This window comes from Lissotriton helveticus, chromosome 10 (genome assembly GCF_964261635.1).
Source record: "Lissotriton helveticus chromosome 10, aLisHel1.1, whole genome shotgun sequence".
Taxonomy (NCBI): domain Eukaryota; kingdom Metazoa; phylum Chordata; class Amphibia; order Caudata; family Salamandridae; genus Lissotriton; species Lissotriton helveticus.
The window spans coordinates 153077171-153100616 of record NC_136071.1 but is presented as its reverse complement, the minus strand read 5'-3'; the positions used below and the strand labels follow the sequence as shown (position 1 = coordinate 153100616).

The 23446-nt window shown below is 43.1% G+C and overlaps 1 protein-coding gene across 2 annotated transcripts in view; it reads right to left on the bottom strand.

The window, feature by feature from the left end:
* Nucleotides 1–9362: 9362 nt before the first annotated feature.
* Nucleotides 9363–23446, bottom strand: part of CHST12 (carbohydrate sulfotransferase 12) — a 117720-nt gene continuing 103636 nt past the window's right edge. For both annotated transcript variants that reach the window (XM_078664987.1, XM_078664988.1), the window contains exon 2: nt 9363–11321. In XM_078664987.1, coding sequence (XP_078521113.1) covers nt 9958–11232 — 1275 coding nt within the window. In that variant the 5' untranslated portion in view covers nt 11233–11321 and the 3' untranslated portion in view covers nt 9363–9957. The remainder of the gene's footprint in view (nt 11322–23446) is intronic.

Sequence of the window (23446 nt, the reverse complement as noted above, 5' to 3'; positions counted from 1 at the left end):
TGCAAAGGCGTGCTTTTGTTTTTTAACATTGTGGCGGGCGGTGCAGTGAGCACCGCCCGCCACAATATTAAATTGAGGAATGCGCCGGCCACTGTGGCGGGCGCATCCTAATGGCAATGTCGGGATCCCCCGCCCTTTCGGCGGGCGGTCCAGATTTCCGCTAGGGTGGGCCCGCCATCCTAATGAGGCCCTAAGTGTGCTGTGAATGTACACGAAGTAAGTGCTCCAAGGATACATTGCATGGAGTACCCTGGATTCCATTTTGGGAAGCGTAGATCTGCCTGGTGAAGACATGAGAGTAATCCCCCCCAACAGGTTTGTGTATTACTGCATTTCTGTGAGCAGGTTGGGACACACGCCGTGAGGAAAAAAAGGAAGAGACTCCCTTTAGACTTCAAAAGACTGCGCTTTCATTAAGTGCTAGTTCACAAGGAAGGAGCCTGGACACATATCAGGAAAGGTGATGGGTGGATAAGGAAAATCTTAAGGAGTAGGGCTTGGGGTCTGGGATTAAGCTTTGGATGCACATATCACTGTGGCTGGCATCCAGGTGTGAACTCTGGTCATTTACTTAATTGTGGGACAATCAGCTTCTGAGTCTTGTCTGCTATGACAGACAGTCTTTCATGAGACGCAGAACCCCAACATAAAACTTCAAAGACTAAGACTCTAAATTATAGTTTGGTGTCTGGAAATGGTCTATAAGCAGGGGAGGTTAAGACCCTGAATGTTGTCATGGGCCAAGTAGCCAGACAGGCTGCAGAGAAGGGGAAGCTCTACAAGACTTCTGCTTGTGACCAGGACTAGGGGCAAAAGCCTGCTAGTCTCCCTGCTGAGTGAGTGGACATCAGCCAGGATAACCTGGATCACCAGCCCTGGAGCACCAGCGCCTCCCTGCTTGCCAAGACCAGTGTTCCATATAAGGAAGAGGAGAGCACTGGAGGAAAAGAGGTCCAGTGGAGAGCCCTACCGTAAGGACTCCCTGTGTGAGGTGTGAGGATTTAGCTGTGCACCGATTGGGCCATTGCCCATGTGTAATATCGATTCCATGACCCCCGTATGCCAGTAAAGGGCAGCCGTGGTCTAGGCCATGTGATGACCGCAGTGCAGGTCCTGCGCTGCGGTGATTCCGTATGTAAGAGAAGTGGCCTCCGATAAAGTTGCTAATTTGAAAACTGCAGAGACTTGTTATTACTGGGCAGTGAAGCGTGTGCTAGAGGAGCCTGTACCCATATTACCCCATACCACCGCAACTCTGTATGCCAAGGCGGGATGCTGGTATCCATATTGCCAAAGGATTCAGGCTACAGCCCAAAGAAGAGGCTGAGGCTCTGTTTGGTGGACAGGATGCGTGCTGTGAGGCAACTGCCCCCGACTCACCACTGAGGACTGCTGAAGATGACGGAGACGGCGTCGCACTCTCACTGGATCTAGTGGGGAACTGGAGAAAGGATTTAACCCAGATAGGATCAAGTCAACTTACTGAGTCTTCCTGAGCTGGGTGCTACTCCGACAACTGAGAGAACTCTGGCAGCTCCACTCAGGAAAGAGAGCCTTCGCCGTCAGGTGCTGCCGCATTGGCTACCGGCAGTCCAAAATCTCCAACCAGAGTAGAATTCATGGGTGCTCACGTTGACTGCTCCCGCTGCATTGCTGAACTCTTCAGTACTGCGAGAGAGGGTAAGATGTGAACTGGGCCGGCTGGGCCTCCGGGACTCGTTGCTTATAGTGCTGTGACACCATCGACACTGTTGACTAAATCCTGAAAAGTCAAGGTGGAACTCTGCAGTACAGCCTAATAGTGAGCATTTCCTGGATGCAGCCACTAGTGAATGGGGAATAACCCTGAACACAAAGAAGGATGTAACAGGAATTTGACAGACAACTACCAGAGCACTGACCTCAAGGGGATTGCAGAACCTGCAGAACTATTTGGTCTGGCCGGTACTGCTTTGGTGTCTATTCTAATGGTGAGGAATCTGTGGTAATAAGTATCCACCAGAAGAACAAGTTACCTACCTTTGGTAGAGCTCTTTCTGGTGGATACTCTTTCTAACCGCAGATTCTGGACTGCCCAGACACCTTTCTGTTCTGTGGAGTGGTCTCTTTATCATCTAAAAAGGTTCCAACTTAGAGATTTGCACTCTTGTACAGACAACTGCTAACCCTCTGCACCTGAGGGTGCAGACAGTCATGAAGAGTTATATGTTGCTCTGCTCTAGCATTTTACGGATCAGCAGAGCCGTATGGCGCCATCTAGTGGTGCTCAGGTGAATTCCTAAGAAAATTTCATGATCCAGTCTGAGGCTGGTAAATATTCTAAAGGTGAAGAATCTATGGTTAGATTGAGTACCCATCAGGAAGAGCGCTACTGAATGTAAGTAACTTGTTCTTCATGCATTCGAAATGCAAAAACTCAATAAGAAGCAGAAAGGTACAACTAGCCAGCAGCACTAAGGGCCAGATGTAGGAAGCGTAATTCCAGTCGGTAACGGCCGAAATGACCGAATTTCGGCCGTTACCGACCGGAATTAGGCTTTTCATATGTAGGTGGCTTCATTTCAGATTCGTTAATTTACCGAATCGGTATTTAGGAATTCGGTAAATTAGCGATTCTTAAAAATACCGAATCGGTAAATTACCGAATCTGAAATGTAGGGAGCACTCAAAAGAGTGCTTTTCCCATCTTAGGATTCGTTATTTACCACCAACTAGAAGTTGGTGGTAAATAATGAAAACCTTAGTAAAGCATTTTTTTTGCTTTTCCAACAGTGCCATGTTGCAGACATACATGCCCTTAGGGCATGTATGTCTGCAACATGTGCACCCATATACATTTGAGGGGTGCAACAGGGTGTCAAAGTGACACCCTGCCACCCTTCAATGTTTCCCCCATTTACCGAATCGGTATTTACCGATTCGGTAATTGACATTCATTCCTATGGGCCACCAGGCCCATAGGAATGAATGGTAATTACTGAATCAGTAAATACCGATTCGGTAATTACCAAAACTTACCGATTCAGTAATTATTTAAGAAAAATTACCTACATCCCAGTTGCCTGTTCTGAAATTACCGAATCGGTATGATTCGGTATTTAAGAATCGGTAATCTGGGATTACCTACATCGGGCCCTAAGTGAGAAATACTCCTCTGGCAGAACTAGAACCTAATCTGTGTATAGATTACAGTTTAGGTAACAAAAGCTACAAAGTTTAGCTACAGAACTAAAGAAGAAGAAAAATTTCACACTCATTGAGGATCCTTGTAGGGCTCCACAAGTAATTGGATGAAAAGCTGAACAAAAATGCAGGAAGAGCAATAGCCTGTTCTCTATCTTCTATGAAGGATGTGAACTCATTTACAACAAGGTCAGCCAATCCAATCTAAGCTAGATGACCCAAGAAGATGGAGTGGGAGACAGTATTGAAATCTACTGTCAAATCAAAGAGGACCATAACTGCGGGACCACCTATGTCAAGAAGCATCCTGAAATCATCAGGTATCGCGATCTGAACTGAGTCTGTCGCATGGAACAGACAAAATCAAGTTTAGGAAGTTTTCACCAATGAGATGTTCTCCAGAAATGCGGAAAGCTACATATTAACATGACCTTTTCTAACATGGAGAGTATTGGGATCAATCTATAATTTGCAAGAATTAAAGATTCCAGCAATTATTTTTTGGAGGGCCACAAGAATAACCTTCTACTAGAGTGAAGCACCTTGATAGTAAAGACAAAACTCCATATAGCAGAGTTATCATGTATACTCCCTGGGTTGTATATAGTAGCAATATCATGGACACTCCCTGAGGGTAAGAGTAAAAGGTGCACCAGGCATTGAAATTCACATTAGAAAACCCTGGATGATTGTTTAAAGGGGGCTATTCCGGCTCCATACAGCCATTGGATCATTATGACCTTGAAGAAAATTCTTTGCTTTCTTCCTGGGAGTTAAGGGTGTCAGTGGCTATTGGGCTCATTACATCTCGTCTTGACTACTGTTATGCACTTTATTTAAATGCCAATCAGTATTTGTTAAATAAGCTTCAGGTCATCCGGAATGCAGCTGCTCAGCTGGTCCTGGGTCTGCCTAAACACATCACAGGGAGGGCTTGAGGACTCTCCATTGGCTGCCAGTAAGAAAGCAATTGACTTTTAAAGCCCTGTGCCTGTAACATAAGGCTCTCTATCAACAGGGCTCATGTTATCTTATGGGTGCCTTCAACTGGTATGCTCCTAGTAGACATCTGAGATCAGCAGGACAGAGAAAGGTGATAGTTCCTAGGTTCTGGAAAGTGAGATGGGGAAGAACGAATTTTCACAGTGGCAGGTGCAAGGTTGTAGAATTCCCTCCCGTAAAATATTTGGAGTCTGGAATACTACTCTTATTTTTCCGAGGCAGGTGAAAATCTGGTTATTTGTATAATCTCATTGTTGTGGGCAACCTTTTGGCATTTTTATGCATCCTCTTCGCTGGATGTGTCCCCCTTCCCTCTGGTTCCCTACTGGGTGCCAGCGCTTCAATGCCTATTGTTTTTTTTCGCTTTATAAATCCAAAAATTTAAATTCGAATTCTATCAAGTGAAGATGTATCCCCTGCATAACCGAGTCTGATCAGATGTACCATGCACATCTAGGATGCCATCAGGCTCACAGTCCCCTAGAAATACCGTGCTGATGTACTAGAAAGCCTTCGGAATTGGTAGTTGTGTCCTAGCAAGACAAGTGGAATATTAGGAGGGAAGTCTTTGTCTTGTGTAGTATGCATAAAGTTGGCCAAGGAAATGAAACTAATCATGCAATGGTCAGGTTTACTGAGAGGCAGTGGGAAACTGTGATTTGGCAAATAAAATCATGGTAATGAACCCAAGTCAGTAATTCAGGAAGGGATGCATTTCGTCTTAGCAAAGATGCAGGGAAGCTGCCAAAAATGTAATTACAATGGTAACCACCTTGGGAGCCAAAATTAGTCCATGATGGGCCATTTGGCCATTCTTGGCACGTAATAACTGGTAGCATTAATGATAGGCATCCCCGGAGTTGCTTAAGGAACCTGGAAGACTGCAAACCTCATGGCTAATAGGAGAATGTGAACAAATGCTGAACTAGTGGTTGGTTCAGAGCTTGTGAGGGATAAAGCTCACACTTTCGGTTCAGATATGAACTCTACAAAACTTCACAGAAGTGTTTTTCTTTGAACTGCAGGACCCATACATCCCACGAGTCTGGAAAAAGGTAACCTGGACATACACTATTTTAAAAAGGGAGAACTGGACCTTGTTGCCCTGATGTTTAGGCCACTGAACAAGTCTGTATCGAATTATAGCGATATTTCTACAGCGCGAAGGTAACAGAGGTGGACCTATTCCTCCAAGCCCGACTCCAACCCCGAAGTATACAATTAATTTCAGGAAGCATCATAGTGCTCTATTGTTGGACAATGCCCTTCCTGTATTGTGAACCCAGTTGTTTGCCTTCATTTGCTACGTCGGTTTTTATTGGATTTTAGGAAGATGCACACTTTACTCCTGCTAACCAGTGGGATAGGGCTTGTGTTCTCTCTCTAAACATGGTAAAGTTGACCTGACTGGTATATTTAATTTATTTAATCCCCTGTGAGTGGTTTTATATGTACCCAGGGTCTAAATTAAATGCTCATTGTGCTGCCCACTAAAGAAGCACTAAAATCATTGCCTCGCGACTGATGTTTTTCACTGTAGCAAAGCTATCTCACTAATAGACTAACAAGGGTTACCTTATTGCACTTAATATGGTTGTGGTGTTACAGCCAGAGCTTCAGACTTTGGAACTGGGGTACCACTTTTGAGTCTCAGCATCAGCTCAACTTCCTTTGATTCTGAGCACATCACTTAATCTCCCTTTGCCTAAACAAAGCATGTAACTTGTGTAATGTACCTTGTGCTCATGTAAAGAGCTCCAAAACCTTCAGGTCAGGTTTGTGCCATATCAAACTGCATAAAAATAAAATCTAAAACTTTAAACTTCAAATGTGTCTTTCTGACAATGGGCAGGGTGATATGACTGTGAATGGCTCTCCTGTGGTGTGTTGTGTAGGACTTCCATAAATGGAGACAATAGGAGAATGGGTGTAGAGGAAGTGGGTCTTCCTAAGAGGTTGACTGGGGAGGAGCTGTGCCCTGCCTTGATTACACTTCAAAGGGCCCAGCCTGCAGCATCCACAAAGTCCTTGATGACACCAGGACTGCCCTTGGCTTTATCACCACAGACAGTTGGAGCTAGACCCAGGGCAAGGGGAAGAATGGACCTGAACCAGTTTTAGTTGTTGGCTCAGGAATTCTCCAATACACAGGCTGACATCCAGAATAAATGTGGCACCTTCAGAACTTCTCATCAGAACATTCCAGGACCTGTGGAAGATTCTGAAGAAGGACTGTCCTGATGTCTGAAGAAGGAAGACTGCGCCTCTCACAAAGGCTAGCTTTAGGTATAACTGTGGCACTCTGACAACCTCATCAGAACACTCCTGGAACCGTAGAAAATTCAGTAGAAGGATTGCCCTGCTGTCTGAAGAAGAAAGACTGGACCTGCTTGCCCAGGAAACAAGATGTGACTCCAACAGTCATTTGACTCCTGTTCGAGCTACAGGGAAACAACAAACTTCCAGAGGCCATTCCTGGTTTCCAGCTCACCAGCCAGACCTACTGGACTGGACCTGGACCGCTCTGCTGGCCTGTGGGAGTGAGCCCCAGACCGTTCAAGTGCTGTCTTCCAGGACCTGGACCCTTGGCTGGAGTCAGAGCGTACTTCACCCGGCCTCACAGAAGGTTAAATCAGATCCGAAGTGACCTGGGCCCCTGAAAAGTCGCGCCGCTCAAAACTGAAGGCTTTACCGTAACCAATGCAGAATGACAGAAAGCTTCGCAGGGCTACGCCACGTAGATACCATCTTAAATGTGCATCCGGTCCAATGCAGAGCCCCTTAACTCCTACCCAAATGTTTCATCAGATCCAACGCTGAGCGACACGATGCCCTGCAAAGCCTCACTGTGCAGCTGAAAGCCTCACTGGATCTGATGCCAAGTGACCCGAATGCTCACAGAGTCACGCCCATGCAGACTTGCATCGACAAAAGGTACGAGTTCCACTGTGACAAACTTGGTCCTGTATCTGGCCTGCGTTCCACCACGGTCAGCCTGAACGTGTCACGTTGTCCCAGTGGACACCTATAACTGGCACCTCACGCTTTTAGGTGCTATTTTTCCCTAAAACTTTAAAAACTCAGAACTATGGTTCCACTGATTGGAGTTTTACCTTTTTTATGTCATTTTATTTGTTAAAATGCTCTCTATTGTTCTAAATTGGTTTGGGATTTTACTTGTGTATGCACTTTATTACTGTTTGAGTACTACAAAAAAACTAAACACGTTGCCTCTAAGTTAAACCTGATTTCTTTGGTGCCAAGCTACAGGAGGGTTAACCACAGATTTATTTAGAGGCTTTTGTGGGTCACTCTGAAAAGGACTGTGTTTATTATTTGAGTTGGGCTCTTAACCCTCTCAACTAATAACCGAATTTTTACATCTTTTTGGCAATAAGGGGAGAAAGAAACGCTATTAAAAGAGGTAGGGCGAATATTCCATATTATATGCAACAATAAGGAGAAAAATATGGAGGTTTTTTGGGTCTGTGCAGACACAGCAGGAGCTGGAAGGGTGTTAGATAATCAGTGTTTTCTTTCGTCAAAAAGAACTGCTGGACAGCAGATATGCATTCACTTTATTTATCCTGGATCAAGTTTGAACCGAAAACAAAAACATGTGATCATAGATATCAGCATTCTGCAAAGAATAAGGTTTTAAACTAATCGAGTGACATACCCGAATGAAGTGACAGCGTGGGGCTGAAACAATGTGGCTGAAGTTAGGGACAATAATACACTGTGATAAACACACAGAAAATCTGGCTGCGGATGTTTTGTCAAAAAGTACATCAGTGCCAAGCAGTCGATTCCCATACAATGGATTAGTCAGGGGGCAGTCCGGATCAAACTCTGGCGATGTAAACTGGAAGCATTGACTATAGGGGTCTTCATCAGGACAAGGACAACTGAAGTACCACTTTAGTGGATATAAATGTGCAAAAAAACACAAATCAGAGTCCAGCGAGCCACCCACATGGCAACTTGTGAAATGCAGTAGGATTATAAGGGACACAAATGTATTAAGATAAAGGAGGGTAGAATAACTCTACGTTTCTGCGTGTGACTTCTGTCAATGTTTTACAAGTGGGAGTGCAACATTTCTTCTCAGCTGCTCACAGAAGCTCAATGAACGAGTACTTTTTGACAAAACTCGTTTTGCTTCCAAATTTCACAATTTTCATGTTTATAATCATGCATCATTCTTCTTCATGTTATCACAATCATTCAATGACTCTGGTGCCTGATTCTTTGCTGAAAATCAACCTTGCTGCTATTATCAATGATCAATACATGTTTTTGCTAAACAATCTTTACCCAATCTGATTTTTCTTGGAACCTGATACATGATAATCAATGAAAATGAGTGCTGCTGATTTTCCTCATACTGCATGTGCATACAGACCATCTGCTGTGATATTACACTTATGTGATCAATTCCTTTTAACAAACCTACGACAAGGTTTTGCTTTCTACCAGGGCAATGTTTTTCGGTTTTTACTTTTGTTAGGAAGAACACAGATTATCTATTTTAAAACCTGTGAGGATAATATTCACTCCAAGCTCTTTGTTTGGGGCTTGAAACCCTCTGCCCTAACATTTGCACTCCGTCATCTGGAAGCCACCCCACCTTTCACAGCCATCAGAGGTAAAAGCCCAACTCTTGCGTCCTAAAAAGAGATGAATGGGTTCAGTTGTTGTGCTAAAATTCAACCTAAAGTTTCAAGATAGGAAAAATAAAAAACGGGCATTTATGAGTGATAGAACAGAGGAATGAAGTCTAAGGCAGCTTAAGGAGGGATGACATTGTTACTAGTCAAAGCAGTCACTATGAAAACGTGATCAGTGTTATATTCTAGGTTGTGTGTGGGGGATCTCAGTCAGAATGTGGTAGAGCACAGAATGACAAAAGCGTAGAGTAGAATGTGGTTTAGGTCATATGGAATGGGGGAGAGAGATTTGGTGGTTGGAGATGGTGGTTGGCTGAGGCAGCGTTTTTAGCTTCCAACGTAGTAATGCATGGATATCTTAAGGTGGATTTATCTGTCACTTGTTCTGCAAAAATAAATTGCCCCTACCTGAACCAGCGTTAATGTAGACCTCATTATTGTCTATAATCAGGCTCACTCTCAGCATCGTTATCCCTTGAACCCAAACACATCAATGACCAAGACAAGTCTTGCAGAGCTAGACATTTACTCAGTTGTATTGTTACCCACAGCAAACTTTGTATTAAATATTTTAAATATATTAATTTATGATAAAACAAAAATAAAAAAGGTATTAAAGAAAATGACGTGTGTCAAGAACATCACTCCCCTTTGTAAACTTGGCTGATTATTATAATAAACAGTCTTCAGGCGTGATAGGAGAAATACATGACCCTGAACATACATTGTTTGTGAAAAATATCCTGGATTCTTATATGACATAAAAAACAAAGACAAGAGCAAAAATGTGGGTCAATTTGAACCATCATTAAAAAGCTTCCAAGGAATTGCATGATTCTGAAGGCCCACTGTCCGTCAAATGTATCCTTGATTATTGTGTGAGAGCAAAACAACGGAAAAAGCAATACAGTGGGTCAATTTGAACCATTATTAAAAAACTCAAGCAACTGAAAGATTGAATGTCAGACGCAGCCTCACTTCTTGCATAACATATTAAAAACCATGAAAAAGCAAATAGGCATGTCCATTTGACCTATTATTAAAAATGTTAAGGAAGGCGTTAAAAGTAGGCTGTGTTTAATTTTTGGTATTTTGTGGTGTTTTAGTCCTGCAGCAAGTGTTCTGGCTTTGGATATCCAAAAAGAACAAAATCAGCTTCATAAAGCTTGTACAACTGCTGTCTCCAAGCTAGAGGGATTTTAGCAAACCAGTCCTCCTCCCAGCTGCTGGCAGTCTTATTTCTGTAGCTAGGAGGGAACTGCAGAAGAGTGTCCACATGAAGGAGCTGAAGCAACTGTGCAGCATCCTCATTCAATGTTTCTAATTTCCCAACAAAGTCATACTCTATCTGGCACGGGTGGCACAGGCGGTACACTTGGCGCCAGTGTTCATTAAAGGGCTTCTCACTCTCAGTCTGTGAGTCTAAGAGATACTGAATGAACTGGGGAAAGGAAGGGATCATTCCTGCGGAAAAGGCTTCACTAACAGAGGTGGGTAAATTTGTACGGTTGGAATAGCGTCTCAGTATAGGCACAGAAAAGCTACGGTAAAACTCATCATTCTCCAAAAGAAATTTACTGCGAAATGCAGAAATGAGGCGCACAAAAGGGTCACGGACAAACAGAAACTTGGTGTACTTCTTCAACTTGATCTTCATCAGGTGGCGCGAGAACTTTCCGTATCGGCGCCAGAACTTGTTGAATGTCAAGTGTGTGCTTGAGTTGTGGACATCTTCACGAGGGATCTGAAGGGGATCACGATAAGGAGTTCCATGTTTACGTTCTGAAAGACTCTCGCTCAGCACAATCATTACCCGCTTCCAATTGGTGCAGGCCACCTTGGGCACATAACAGTAAATAATGCCATGACGGTCATCCACGATCAAGTGATCTAACTCCTTATTTGGGATGTCATCAAAGGAGCGCTGCTTTGTGGGGAAGGTAAAACTGGAGTTGGCACAAAATTGCCGTAAAGTTTGTTTTCTTGCTTCCTGTAATATTTCCTGGTCCAATGATACTTTAGTGTCATGAGAGGTCCAATCATAGCCCCTCACATTTTCCTCATAACTGGCCACAACTACGCGGCTCGATCCCACTGGAGGTGGTTGCTCAGTCTTTTGGTTCAGATTACTATTATGTGGCGTGCTAGCATTCAGAAACATGTCTAAAAACTCATCAACATCTGACAAGTAGGCCGTTTCCTCATCTGGAGGTTCAGTGTGTTGCTCCACTGGTTTGTATGGGGATACTGGCCGGGATAATGGAGTGTGAAAGTAAGAGTTAGCCGTCCCACCATTGTCCCAAAACACAATAATAAAAATGATCATAAAGATTGATCCCAGTAGTAGGGAGAGGCGAAACATCCGTGATTTGGTCATTCTTCACTCAGGGTGGGCAATTCCTCGCTTGTTCACGTCAGCCGCATACTGCCACTCCAATATTCCATGACTGTGAAGTTAGCAAGAGTCTAGAAAGAAAAAAAATGAAGGAAAATCAAGCCGGGAAAAGGAGAAATACATTTTGTATTTAGCACAAAACACTATATATATATATTTATATATATTTATTTTTTTGGCAGAGTTTTATATAGCGCGAACTAGACCTGAACCGAATATCAGAGCGCTTTACATAGCACCAGTTACGTTACATGAGGACACACATTCATATTTAGGCACGGGGAGATTAAGTGATTTGCCCAGAATCACAGGAGGTTTTGGCGCCGTTACCGAGACTCGAACCCAGGTCCGAGGTCGAGCGCCCTAGCCGTTAAGCCTATAAGCTAATAATATATATATCAGAAATAGGTTATCAGTCTTTCTTTCAAATTGGTTCTAAATACAGGAATGGAGCTGCAGATTCCCTGTTGATATTACTGTGCTTTTAAAGAAATTGACATGGCCACACCTTCAAGGTAACCTAGGCGGCCAATTCCCAAATCATGTGAGCCCAACTTAAGATCCGCATCTCTTTAAGGACAATAATAGTAAAAGCAGGGGTGTTCAACCATTGTTTACAATTTTAAGTTTTAATCTTCGTATTTAGTAAGGAATCGAATTTATACAAATTAAGTATGATAGGTTGTATGCAAATTGAGTAATCCCGCCAAGAAGGTGGACACTTGGACCAAAAATGAATTATTTGACAAAGGTTGCTGTGGCACTCATTTAAATATATGTATGCAAGATGATAACAAGTGTTTTTTAAAACAAATATCGTGTAAATTCTTAGAGTTCAAACCTTACCCTCAATATGAGCATTTCTGGGATACTATCATCAAACCCAGGGACAGACGCCTATATTTTCAATTTCGGGCAGGGTCGTAACCGGTAAACGCATTCACATGCAAATGGCAGACAGGAAACGATAGCAAGTGCAACTTGTGTCTAGAGGGTGAGGAGACGTATTCGCACATTTTATTTGTTTGCCCTGCATATCAGGCACCACGGAGAAAATGGTTACAGGCATTATGCAGAAATATGGGTGTTAGGAGTAGCGCTATAGCCATGATAATTTTATTAACCAGCACAGAAGTGCCATGTGTAATGGCTGTCGCTAAATTCCTAAGTTGGATGTGGCTAATTCGTGAAAAAAATGTAAAAATTGAATAGGCAGATAAACACCAACGGCTGTACAGGAAAATAACAGATACAGAAATGGATAGGTTAATACTTTGCTGCTAGCAGCTTATTACATAAATGATGGGTTGCTCCAGGCATCAGGATCTTTCTCCTCCCCTTTATAAATATTTTGATCTAAGATATGCTGTTGTATGAATTTGCATATACTTGCTATTTAATTATGCCGAATAATTGTGCTCATCAATGATTGCATTTCCTTAGATTTTAAATAGTTAGTAGAACAGACTTTTATTGGAATTACGTTTTATGTCTTTTTACATCTATGAAATGTAATATCTTTTTAATAGAAGAATGCCTATTTTTTATACATTTTATGTTTAAATATGCTGTCAACCCCAAATGATTGGGTTGATGTTATATTTGTCAATGTCTTTTATGATCTTAAGTGATCGCAATAAAGATTATATGATGATATGATATGAAAACAAATATCAAACTTGTTGCCAGAAGAGCACAGGAATAAATTACACCCCTTCGAATCAATCTGGAAGCAGAATCCTCAAAGGAAATTACCATTTTATTTTAAACAATTCTTCTTTAACCCCTTCGACGCTGATGACGAGCTGGGCTCGTCATGAGGTAGCCTCCTCGCACGCTCATGACGAGCCCAGCTCGTCACGTAAAGTGCGCTTTTAAAAAAGTCAGCGTACGAGCGGAATTCCGCCCGCACGCATGCGGTTAAAGATTGTTCACATAAACACAATTTGCACAGTAGCATGCACAAGAATTTTTTGCACAATTTTTTTTTTTAAAGCTTTCACTCATGACACATATAATGGGAAAAAACAAGTTTATTGTACAACCAAGCCCTAAATACTGATTGTCAGACGTATGTGTCAAATAGACAGTGAGGGAGGTCTTGCTGGGTGGGAATGGGAGCGGTCAAAGGTGCTCAAAGCTAACTATCCAGTTCAACAGGCATGTCGAAAGCGAGATAAGTAAAAGATAAATAGAGAGAAGGAACCTGCCACACCCAAACCACTTCCTGCAGAAAAAAACTTTAGTTAAAAGTTCTATAGATACTGAAGAGGGATTGCAAAGCATTCTGTCACTGCATGCCGTTGCATCCCAGGAGGTATGACCACATGACCCCATAAGGAAGTAACCAGCCAGGAACTTCCCTTGCTCACCAGTTAGGACCAAAATGAACAAATAAAATCCTGACTCCAGGATGAGGTACAACAGGCATTTGCCAAAAGCCCAGTTTTCCAAGCATGGTTCTCCTTGTCTTTGGTGCAATACAAGCACAGCATTTCTAGCCTTCTCCTTGTGCTCGCTCCTAAGTTAGAAACACTTTTGTGCAATGTAGCATGTGTATGCGATTTAAGGATATTCATTCAACCATTCACAACACAACCAAGCCAGTGGTCGATCAATTATCAATTATAAATAAAGTAATCAAACGAAGCACCCCAACGCTTGATTAACCTATAAACAACTATTGGCACAGTCAATCGGTGTGGATTTAGGGCCAGATGTACGACCTGCCAAATAGCCTTGCAAATTGTGACGCATTTGCGACTCGCAATTTGTGAGGCGCTATTTGGCATGTAGAACAGTGTGTTTAACACTGTTTGCGATTCCCAATGGGGTTGCAAATTGCGAGGCTCATGAATATTAATGAGCCTCTCGCAATTTGCGAGCCCATTGGGAATGACAGGCCCTCCCAGGGATGGTGGCCTGCTGGGCTCAGCAGACCACCATGTCTGGGACTGCTTTTAAATAATAGCAGCTTTTTTTTTTAAATGCATCCCGGTTTCCTTAAAGGAATACGGGATGCATTTAAAAAAGGAAAAATGAAACATTTTGGTTTAATTTTTGAAGGGCAGGCAGTGGTCCCTGAGACCACTGACTGCCCTTAAAAAGTAATATTGCGTGCATTTGCAAAGGGGAAGGGGTCCTGGGTCCCCTGGGGACCCCTTCCCATTTGCAAATGCATCACCACCTACTTGAAGTAGGTGGTAATCTGCCAGTGGTACATAGCTTTGCGGTCGCTATTAGGAAGGGAATGCCCCTTCCTATAGCGAGTCGCAAAACAGTATTTTGCGAGTCCCAATTTATTTGCAACTTACAAAATACTATTTGTACATGGGTCCATGCTTTTTAGCGTGCGCAAATGGGTCTAAGACCCATTTGGGCACGCTACAAAGCTTTTTACATCTGGCCCTCAGATTTTAAGTCCTGGCTAAACCATTAAAAGAAAAGCCTGCTGCAGTGAAAAAACACAGATAACGAATGCTTTCTGGATTCAATATATCTGAGGTAGATAATGACTCAAAGTACTATGGGATCTAAAATAGGCCCTCATACACTGAAATGCAAGCACGCGACAGGAGATGGATTGATACACCAAACAGAGTGGGAGAAATTCTTCTTTGCGGGGAGCCAAAGCTCACTTTATGCACATGTTTAAGTTTAGGAAACAATAGCTTAACAAACAGCTTCACTGCCACATAAGACCTTAAAAGGAACTGGGGCGTTTGCATTTTGCTTACCGAAATGTAAACACCCATTAATTTCAACAGTACATTGTGGTAACATATTAATTTGATTGTACAATTGGCTGACAATTGAAAAAAGAATGTAAAAAATGTAATATTTTTTTTTTCAAGTAAAAAGATATGGGGAAAATAAATCCTAGGAGCAAAGAAAAGACAAACAGGTTAAAAAAAAGGTGAAATTAATTTTTAAGCAATCTGATTTCGCCACAACTTTAAAATGCTGCTACATTTGCTGATGGTTAAGGTCTCCTCAAACTATTGAGAGACTTCCTAGAAAACACGAGAATGATTTATTAGACAACTCAAGATCCAAAAAGAAACAAACTTTATCTTATCCTCTTCTCTTCCCAGAAGTAACATCACTGCTTTAAAGTAAAGATTTAGAGTGAAAGCTTGCACTGGGCTGTGAGTACACTGCACAACTCTTCCAAACTATTCTGTCACAAGGAAACTACTGTACTACTGTACCTACAGCAATAAATTAAAAACCTACACATCAAAAGTAAACCTTTCAAGGCATTTTCCTTCACCGATTCTCTTTCCTTTCCAAACCAGTGTACATAAAATGTATTTCCTTGACAGCATAAATTAGAAGTTTCATCATTCACATATTTTCCCGCCTAGGTGCCAAGTGGACATTACCACTTACATGTAAACTGGTTGGAATATTGAATTTAAAGCATTAGGTTAATGTGTTTTGCGTGATCCTGGAAACGGATAAGTCATGATGCAAAAAAGAAATTTAGTTTATGTAGCAATCAGGGTTAATTATGTATTATGAATGTATGGATTTGTAGAGAACATTCCCTAGTGAAAGCTCCGATAGCCGTCACCTCTTTCCACAGAACCAGGATTTTTTTAAAGATACATGTAACATCTAATACACAGAGATGAACAGACCTCTAAATATTATATGCCCACCTTAAGTCCTGAATAAACACCACTTATGGTGGTTTATAAGCACTCGTGATTGATATAGGCTTTCGTTTTATAGAGCAAGCTGTCATCCCCGATGGAGTCACATAACAAGGAGCTTCCCTTGGTTATCAATTATGCACATCTGCACATTTTGAATGCAACCCCGTAAAGACCTTAAAACAAGTAACTTTTTTTTAAATGTAAATGGTCTTTGGTGGTTATTCGTTTTATACCAAAGATTCATCTTGTTGAGATCTCTTTTTATACCGTATTTTTAATCACAATGAATTGTATGATGTTTCTGTTGATGCTGATCAAAAATCAATTTCGTCACGAGTTGTCCCATTTTTTAATTGTCTCTCCTTTGATCGGACCTATGTTAATTTTTCTATTATATGTTGCGATTTTTGGATTTGTGCTTTTATGGATATTCTTCGTATCCGAATAAAGATTTTGAAATGAAATTAAATTAAATGAAATGGGTGTTAATAGAGAGATCCGCTCCTCTCAGGAGTGTGGAAGAAATATAATTCTGGAATAGAAATAAATGCAGTCTCAACCGTATTTTAACCTTTCATATTTGGAAACTGATGTGTGAAATTTGTGTAAAGAGAATTCCCGGAAAATCTGGAGTAGCAAACAAAAAGGCTATATATGGGGTCCATACTCACCTTTACCTTACTTAGCAGGTATGTAGGCACAGCTGTGGGCAGCGTGGGAGGATTGCGCCACTCCTCGGAGATATATTCTGAATGGGTCCATACTAGCATTTCTCAGCACGACCTGCCCTTCTTATTTAAACACAGGAGAGTCTCTTCACTTCTCAGTGACAGCATCTTTTGGCAATCTGAGAAAACAAACCCAAGCACTCAATCTGCCCTACAAATCCGTTTTAACGCACAGTGAAGAGCAGTGTGGGAAGCTTGTACTTCAGTACTTTCAACAGGGCAGTTTCATGACCCTTCCCCATGCCCAGCAAGTAGCTAATACTGCCAGAGGGCTACACCCAGGGCTTAAAGTGGGCTGGGTCCTGCCGGTGCTGATCACAGGCAGTTCTTAAAAACAGGCGCTGAGAAGCGTCTCTATTGGGCTCTCCATTTTTGCCCTCACCCTTAGGGTGAAAGAAGATTCTTTACTGTGCAGCAGTTCCACTGCTCAAAGACTTTGATGCAACTTCAAAGAGACTCGCTATAGTTCTTTCAGTCTCATCATTTCAGCACTGAAGCATTTTCAATATTATATACAACAAAGCCATAGTTGTTGCTTATTTATCTTATGCAACTAACAACCACTGACGAAGCCAATAGCCCTGGCTCATTGTGGGTGTAATGTTACTTGTGGTATCCAGTGCTTTAAATGGGCCGGTACTGAGTACCGGCACTTTTTTATTTTGAGAGGGAGAGTACCGCCACTTTTCAAGAGTGACGTAATACTTTTTAATTGGAGAGTACCGGCACTGCTCAGAAACAAGCAGGTACTCTAGTTCAGAGTACCTGAACTTCTATTTTTCAATTTCAAGCACAGGTTGTATCATATAGGAGGATGCAATGACAGAAAACGCAAAATACAAGTCGGGTGGCACACTATGGTAAGCACAGGTTTTTAGCATAAGTGTTTTTAAGCCACGCCCTTAATTACATCCACCACGCTCATTTGAAAGACCCACCAGTTTTTCATCCCACTTAAAGCCCTGGCTCCATCTTTCTCAGATGTACCAGCCTCCCTTTCACCTTGCAGCAGTAGTAGTAGTAGTAGCAGCAACAGCAGTAATGGCAGAAGTGGTAGCAGCATCAGTAGTAGTAGTATTAGTAGATGCAGTAATTGCAGAAACATCAGTAGTAGCAGCAGCAGCAGCAGTAGTGGCAGTATTAGTAGGATTCGGGCAAAGTTTGTCAACAGTTAGGTACTGGGAGAAGACGCTCGCTGGGTAATTCCGGATGGGTGATCAGGCAGGCCACTTAAAGCCCTGGCTACATCTTTCTCAGATGTACCAGCCTGCCTTTCACCTTGCAGCAGTAGTAGTAGTAGCAGCAGCAACAGCAGCAGTAATAGCAGTTGTGGTAGTAGCATCAGTAGTAGCAGTAGCAGCAGCAGTAATGGCAGAAGTGGTAGTATTAGTAGTCTTAGTAGAAGCAGTAATGGCAGTAGTGGTAGTAACATCAGTAGTAGTAGCAGCAGCAGTAATGGCAGCAGTGGTAGTAGTAGCAGCAGTAGTAGCCTCAGTAGTAGTAGCAGCAGTAGTAGCCTCAGTAGTAGAAGCAGCAGCATTAGTAGCAGCAGTAATGGCAATAGTGGTAATAGTTGCAGCAGCAGCAGCAGTAGTGGCAGTATCAGTAGGATTTGGGCAAAGCTTGTCAAAAGTTAGGTACCGGCAGAGACAAACGCTGGGTAATTTCGGATGGGTGATCAGGCGGGGTACCAATTACTCCAGGTCTGCTGCCAGCAGGCCTCTTGCTTTGCCCACAGTATTCAGTTAAGCAGGTGATAGCCCCTTTCTATGCCATGAAATGTAAGATGATGTCACAGTGTTGCAGAGGCCATCTTGAGAGGGTGGCGATGTAGTATTTTCTTTTTCTTTTTTTGTAGTTTTATATAGCACGAACTCTACCTGAAGGTACTGGAGCGCTTTACATGAGCACCTACATTACACAAGGATGCATTCATTTTTTGGTAGGCAAGGGGAGATTAACCCTTTAAGTGCTCCCGTCGGCCATTGGCCATCGCGAGCACTACCTGGCTGGTGCTGCGAACTGGCGCGGAACATTCAAAGCAGCTATGGTGTTAAGTGATTTGTCCAAAATCACAGGATGTTGAGCTGACACCGAGGCTCGAACCTGGTTCCCCAGTTCAAAAGTCGGCAGCTCTGACTGTTGTGCCACAGCGTGGCTAGTTGTTGGGACTGCCAATACCAGAGTGCTCAGCGGCACACGGCACAAGCCGGTTGGAGACCACGCCCAGTTGGGCGGGACATTTTCTTCAATAAAGCAGGCAGGTGTTCCCACAATCAGCTGTTGTCTGCCTTTCTTGCCAGGGATCAAGGACAATCCAGTCCGAAACATGTTTGGCGTTTGATTTTGATGAAGGCTGGGGCCTGCTTTACTGTTGCCGGCATGATGGAGGAGCAACTCCCCCGGGTTCGGTGTTTCTTCAGAGGGCAACCTTGTGTGAAATATATGTAGCGGCCAGCCCGGTCGCAGAAACGCCCTGCCGTGATTTTATCGGTTCCAGGGTCCTTGGTAACGAAGACTCGACAGGACCGGGGGAGCGCAACCATGCGGGACTAGAATATCAGCAGTGCCCCGAGTGCCCTTTGCCTTGCATCAACCCACTTGGGTAGTGTATATAGACTTACTGGGGGCGTTCAACAGCACCCACAGTGGTTTGATAGTTGTTGGGACTGCCAATACCAGAGTGCTCAGCGGCACACGGCACAAGCCGGTTGGAGACCACATTTTCTTCAATAAATCAGGCAGGTGTTCCCACAATCAATCCAGTCCGAAACATGCTTGGCGTTTGATTTTGATGAAGGTTGGGGCCTGCTTCATGATCCTTCATCTTAATCATAGGGCTGGGATCCAGAGGCAAAACGTGGATAATGCACCACAACCTTAATTTTTCCCTAAACATGCCCTCTCCAGTGAAAAGCATGCTGGGGTTGTAGTGCCAGATTTAACCTCAGCAGGCTCCACGTCATTGCCCAATGTTTCAAAAACACCCCAATATTAAAAACAATGTTTATGGCCCTCCAGTGGGCTTTGAGGAAAGATGTGCGGTTTCAAATTCCTTTCCCCGCTGTGCTGGAATCGGGAATAGCCCTATTCAGGTGCAAGGGAAACTCTTCCCACCACTCTAAATGCAGCCAAGGTCTATTCAGCCCAGAGCGGAGTCACTCAGGAAAGGCAGGACACACCTCAATCCCACTTGTGACTGTCTAGAGTGAATGCACAACACCTTTCTCCTGTACATTGAAAATACATCCAGGCAGGACATAAAGTGTCATAAGCACACAGAAATGCTTACTTCTAAAAGTAGCATTTCTAAAATAGTAATAGCAAATCCGCTTTCACCAATAAGCAGGATTTATTACTACTATTCCAAACATACCAAACATGAGCACACTACCCCTTGCATTTCAGAAATTACAACTGAAGTACATATCAGGGAATTCCCAATGCAACCTTGAGAGGAACAGCCTCACAGCAGTTAGTCACTACCAGAACATGCCACACAGTTAAGGCACATGTCCTCCCTTTTACCTACACAGCACCTTGCCCATGGGGCTAGCCAGGGCCTATCTTCGGGGTGACTTAAATATAGTAAAAGGGGAGTTTCAGACAAGGCAACCACTTTACATGCCACGTCACTGTGTCAGTAAACTGTGCGTGCAGACTGTGCAGCGGCAGACGCCAGAGACAGGTTTGAAAGACTACTTCAGTGGGTGGCGCAAGCAGCGCTGCACGTCCACTAGTAGCATTTAATTTACAGTCCCTGGGAGTATGGGATACCACTATAGAGGGGACTTACAGGTAAAATAAATATGCGAAACAGGTGCAGACCAATCTTACCAAGCTTACAAGAGAGAGCACAAGCGCATTAGCACTGATCAGCAGTGATAAAGTGCCGTAGTCATAAAAAGCAACAAAAACAGGTCAGAAAAAATACAGGAGGAAGGCAAAATGTTCTGGGATGACCCTCCAAAAAGGGCCAGGTCCAACAGGGTGCGTGTCAGTAACCTTACACACGACATCCTGCAACACCCACTTTAAGTTGGTTCACTATCATTTTGTTCACAGGACTTACCTTACTCCAAGTGATGTACATCATATGATATTTTCCCAACCTGACAGTTGTCATTGATTCAGTGCTAGCGAGGTAGCTTTTTTGCATTTAGCAGGGCAGTGTCGGGCTGTGCAGTGATTTTTGTCCCTAGTATTTGCAGATCTCAAGAGGTCCATGCGCCTGCACCTTGAGCTCACACCACAGTGCTGCCTATTGGGGAACATTAAACATCCAATGGGTAGGAAGATAGTGTAAACATTTCTGTAACTGGTGCTAGTACTGTCCAGATGTAGGATCCCCATCACTCGGACAGGACAAAGAGTGCCCAACATTGACCGTTGGCATCTCAATCACGGAATGGACATTAGCAGAGGAATTTCACTTAAAGTTCAGAAGGTGAAATGACAAGGTGGTCGAGGACCTCGCAGTCTGGAGGGACCTCTGTGATACACTCCTAGACCCCGAGGCCACCATGGCCTCTTCTGTTGATCGAAGCATGGTGGATGATGAAAATGATGGATCACTTGCGTCGGTGTAGAGGACTCCAATTACGGGGTTGGCTTGGTCTGGAGTGCCAATGGGTGGACGATGCTTGTCTTCAGGTAGGGCTCTCCGAAATCATGTACAGGATAATGATGGTCTACTTTATCGTAATATGCCCGCTATGTTGCATATCGTATTATCTAACTACTGATGTATGTTTGTTTGATGTAAAACTGAAATGCTGCCACTCTTAGTCCTTGCAGTCCCTCCTTTCCAAATGACTGGAAACTATGTGCAATGCAGGTTATTATAGATAATTCTGTTGGCCCAAGTAAAGCCCAGCAAGTTGGGCAGGAGGGAAAGCAAGATCCAAATAAATAATCCACAACTGAAGGTTTTACAATGATAGCAGTTAGTTTTTGAATGCCAAGAATGTGTGCATCAAAGTTATCGCTGGCAGCATCTGTAATTTAAGATTTTTAATTGATATTCCCCTACAGCACCAAACTGTACTGTTTCAGAACACCTCTTTAATTTTCCATTTGGATATGTGTTGGGACGGAAAAGTCTTCAGTATGGTAAAAGATGTGTACCCCTGCCCTGAGTACCCAACTATACTGCTATTTGGATCTCTAATGCAGAATTTTATTGTCATAGGCAAACATGGATCATGTATGTGTGAGAAATGACATAGGCATGTCTCACAGATTGCGGTCTTATTGGACTGGAAGGGGGCGCCTAACGTGCTATTAACCAAGAGTTAAATAGCATGAGCACGGGGGTGGCAGCATACCGAGTAGTGATCAGTAGCAGTGAACAGATCCTTTTTATCCTCTGTCACTGGAGTGAGTCCTACAGGCAAAATTCAGCTGCTGTGTGCGTAACTCCTTGGCCTACATCAGATGAATTTGGAGTGCTGAGCAGTGCAGGAGTAGTGACTCTTTGCTGGGTGTACATGTGTCTGGGAAAGAGAGCAGTATAGAGGTGGAACAATACCGACAATGACAATTCACTTTACTTTATCTATCTAAAAGATAATTAAAAGGTTAAAGATTGCATAAAGTGGCTGCACATCAAAATATCCCTGGCCTCCAGTGTCATTATCAATTAAAAATATGTGAGATTTCAAAGTGCCATAGGGTTCAAACTGTCTTGGGTGAGGGCAAAGTTACAAAACCGACTGATAAGTAAAAGGAAGGCTGTGAAAACAGACGGAAATGATTGTAAAACCTTGGTGCAGTGAGTACATGCAGGCTCAAAAGACAGTAGTCACTAAAAATACAGCTATGCTCTGGGTTACTTATAAAGGCTGGATAGGTAGGGTTATCAACTTAAGACTGTCACCGAAGAAACTGCATGTAAACTTAAATTAGAGAAAGAGGACAACTCTCCACTAGCAGCCTTACCAATGTGGCAACATGTTCTCCTTTATTAAGCAAAAGTCATCCCAGTAGGGGTAGGCTAGGTTCCTGCAGGAGAAGTTGACAAACTGCGTTCCTTAATGATCTTTCTGCTATATCCAAGAATCTTATAAGTCTTACTATCGCCAGCGGGTGCTTTCCTTTTCAGAAGTCAACGGCCACCTGGACCAACTTCACCCCTGGTGAATCAGGGTCCATGAACGGTATGATCTACGTGAGCTGATTAGGTAAGGGCAAATGCAAAGAAGATCTGCTCACATTTCCTAATGCAGATGACATAGGCGACACTTGTTGGACGCTGGTGGGGTCACCCATGAAGGCAGAAGGTCTATTGATAAAAAACACTCTATCCATATCTGGTAAAGCCTCAGTTTATTGCTCATAGCAGTCTATGACGAAGTGGGCATGCTTTCTTCTCTTTAAGCTATGTCGGTCCATCGTATAGGAAGGTGTATGTACCACTTTATTTAGTGCAGTTGTAAACTGATGAAGGGGCAGATGCTGGTTCCTTAAGTCAGCAGCACCTTCCATTTCTAGACCCTCTGTAAGGGCAATTGACCAGCAATTATAGCCCTGTCGGTTACAGGTCATTACTACAGTCCAGATTAGATTCTTTAAGGATCCTATGTTGGAAACTCATGCGGAGTGCATATATTTCAGAAACCTAGCTTTCTGCACAACAAGTTGGTCACTTAGGTTGAATTCCAGCCTAATCTGGGCTGGTGATGTATAGGATGACAGCTGAAACAAAGACCTGAAGATGTTACTCTGTACTGTATTGAACAAGACACCAAATCTCCCGGGAAATGCCTCCATATGCCAGTATTGGAATTAATTTTGGGTGTTTTTTTT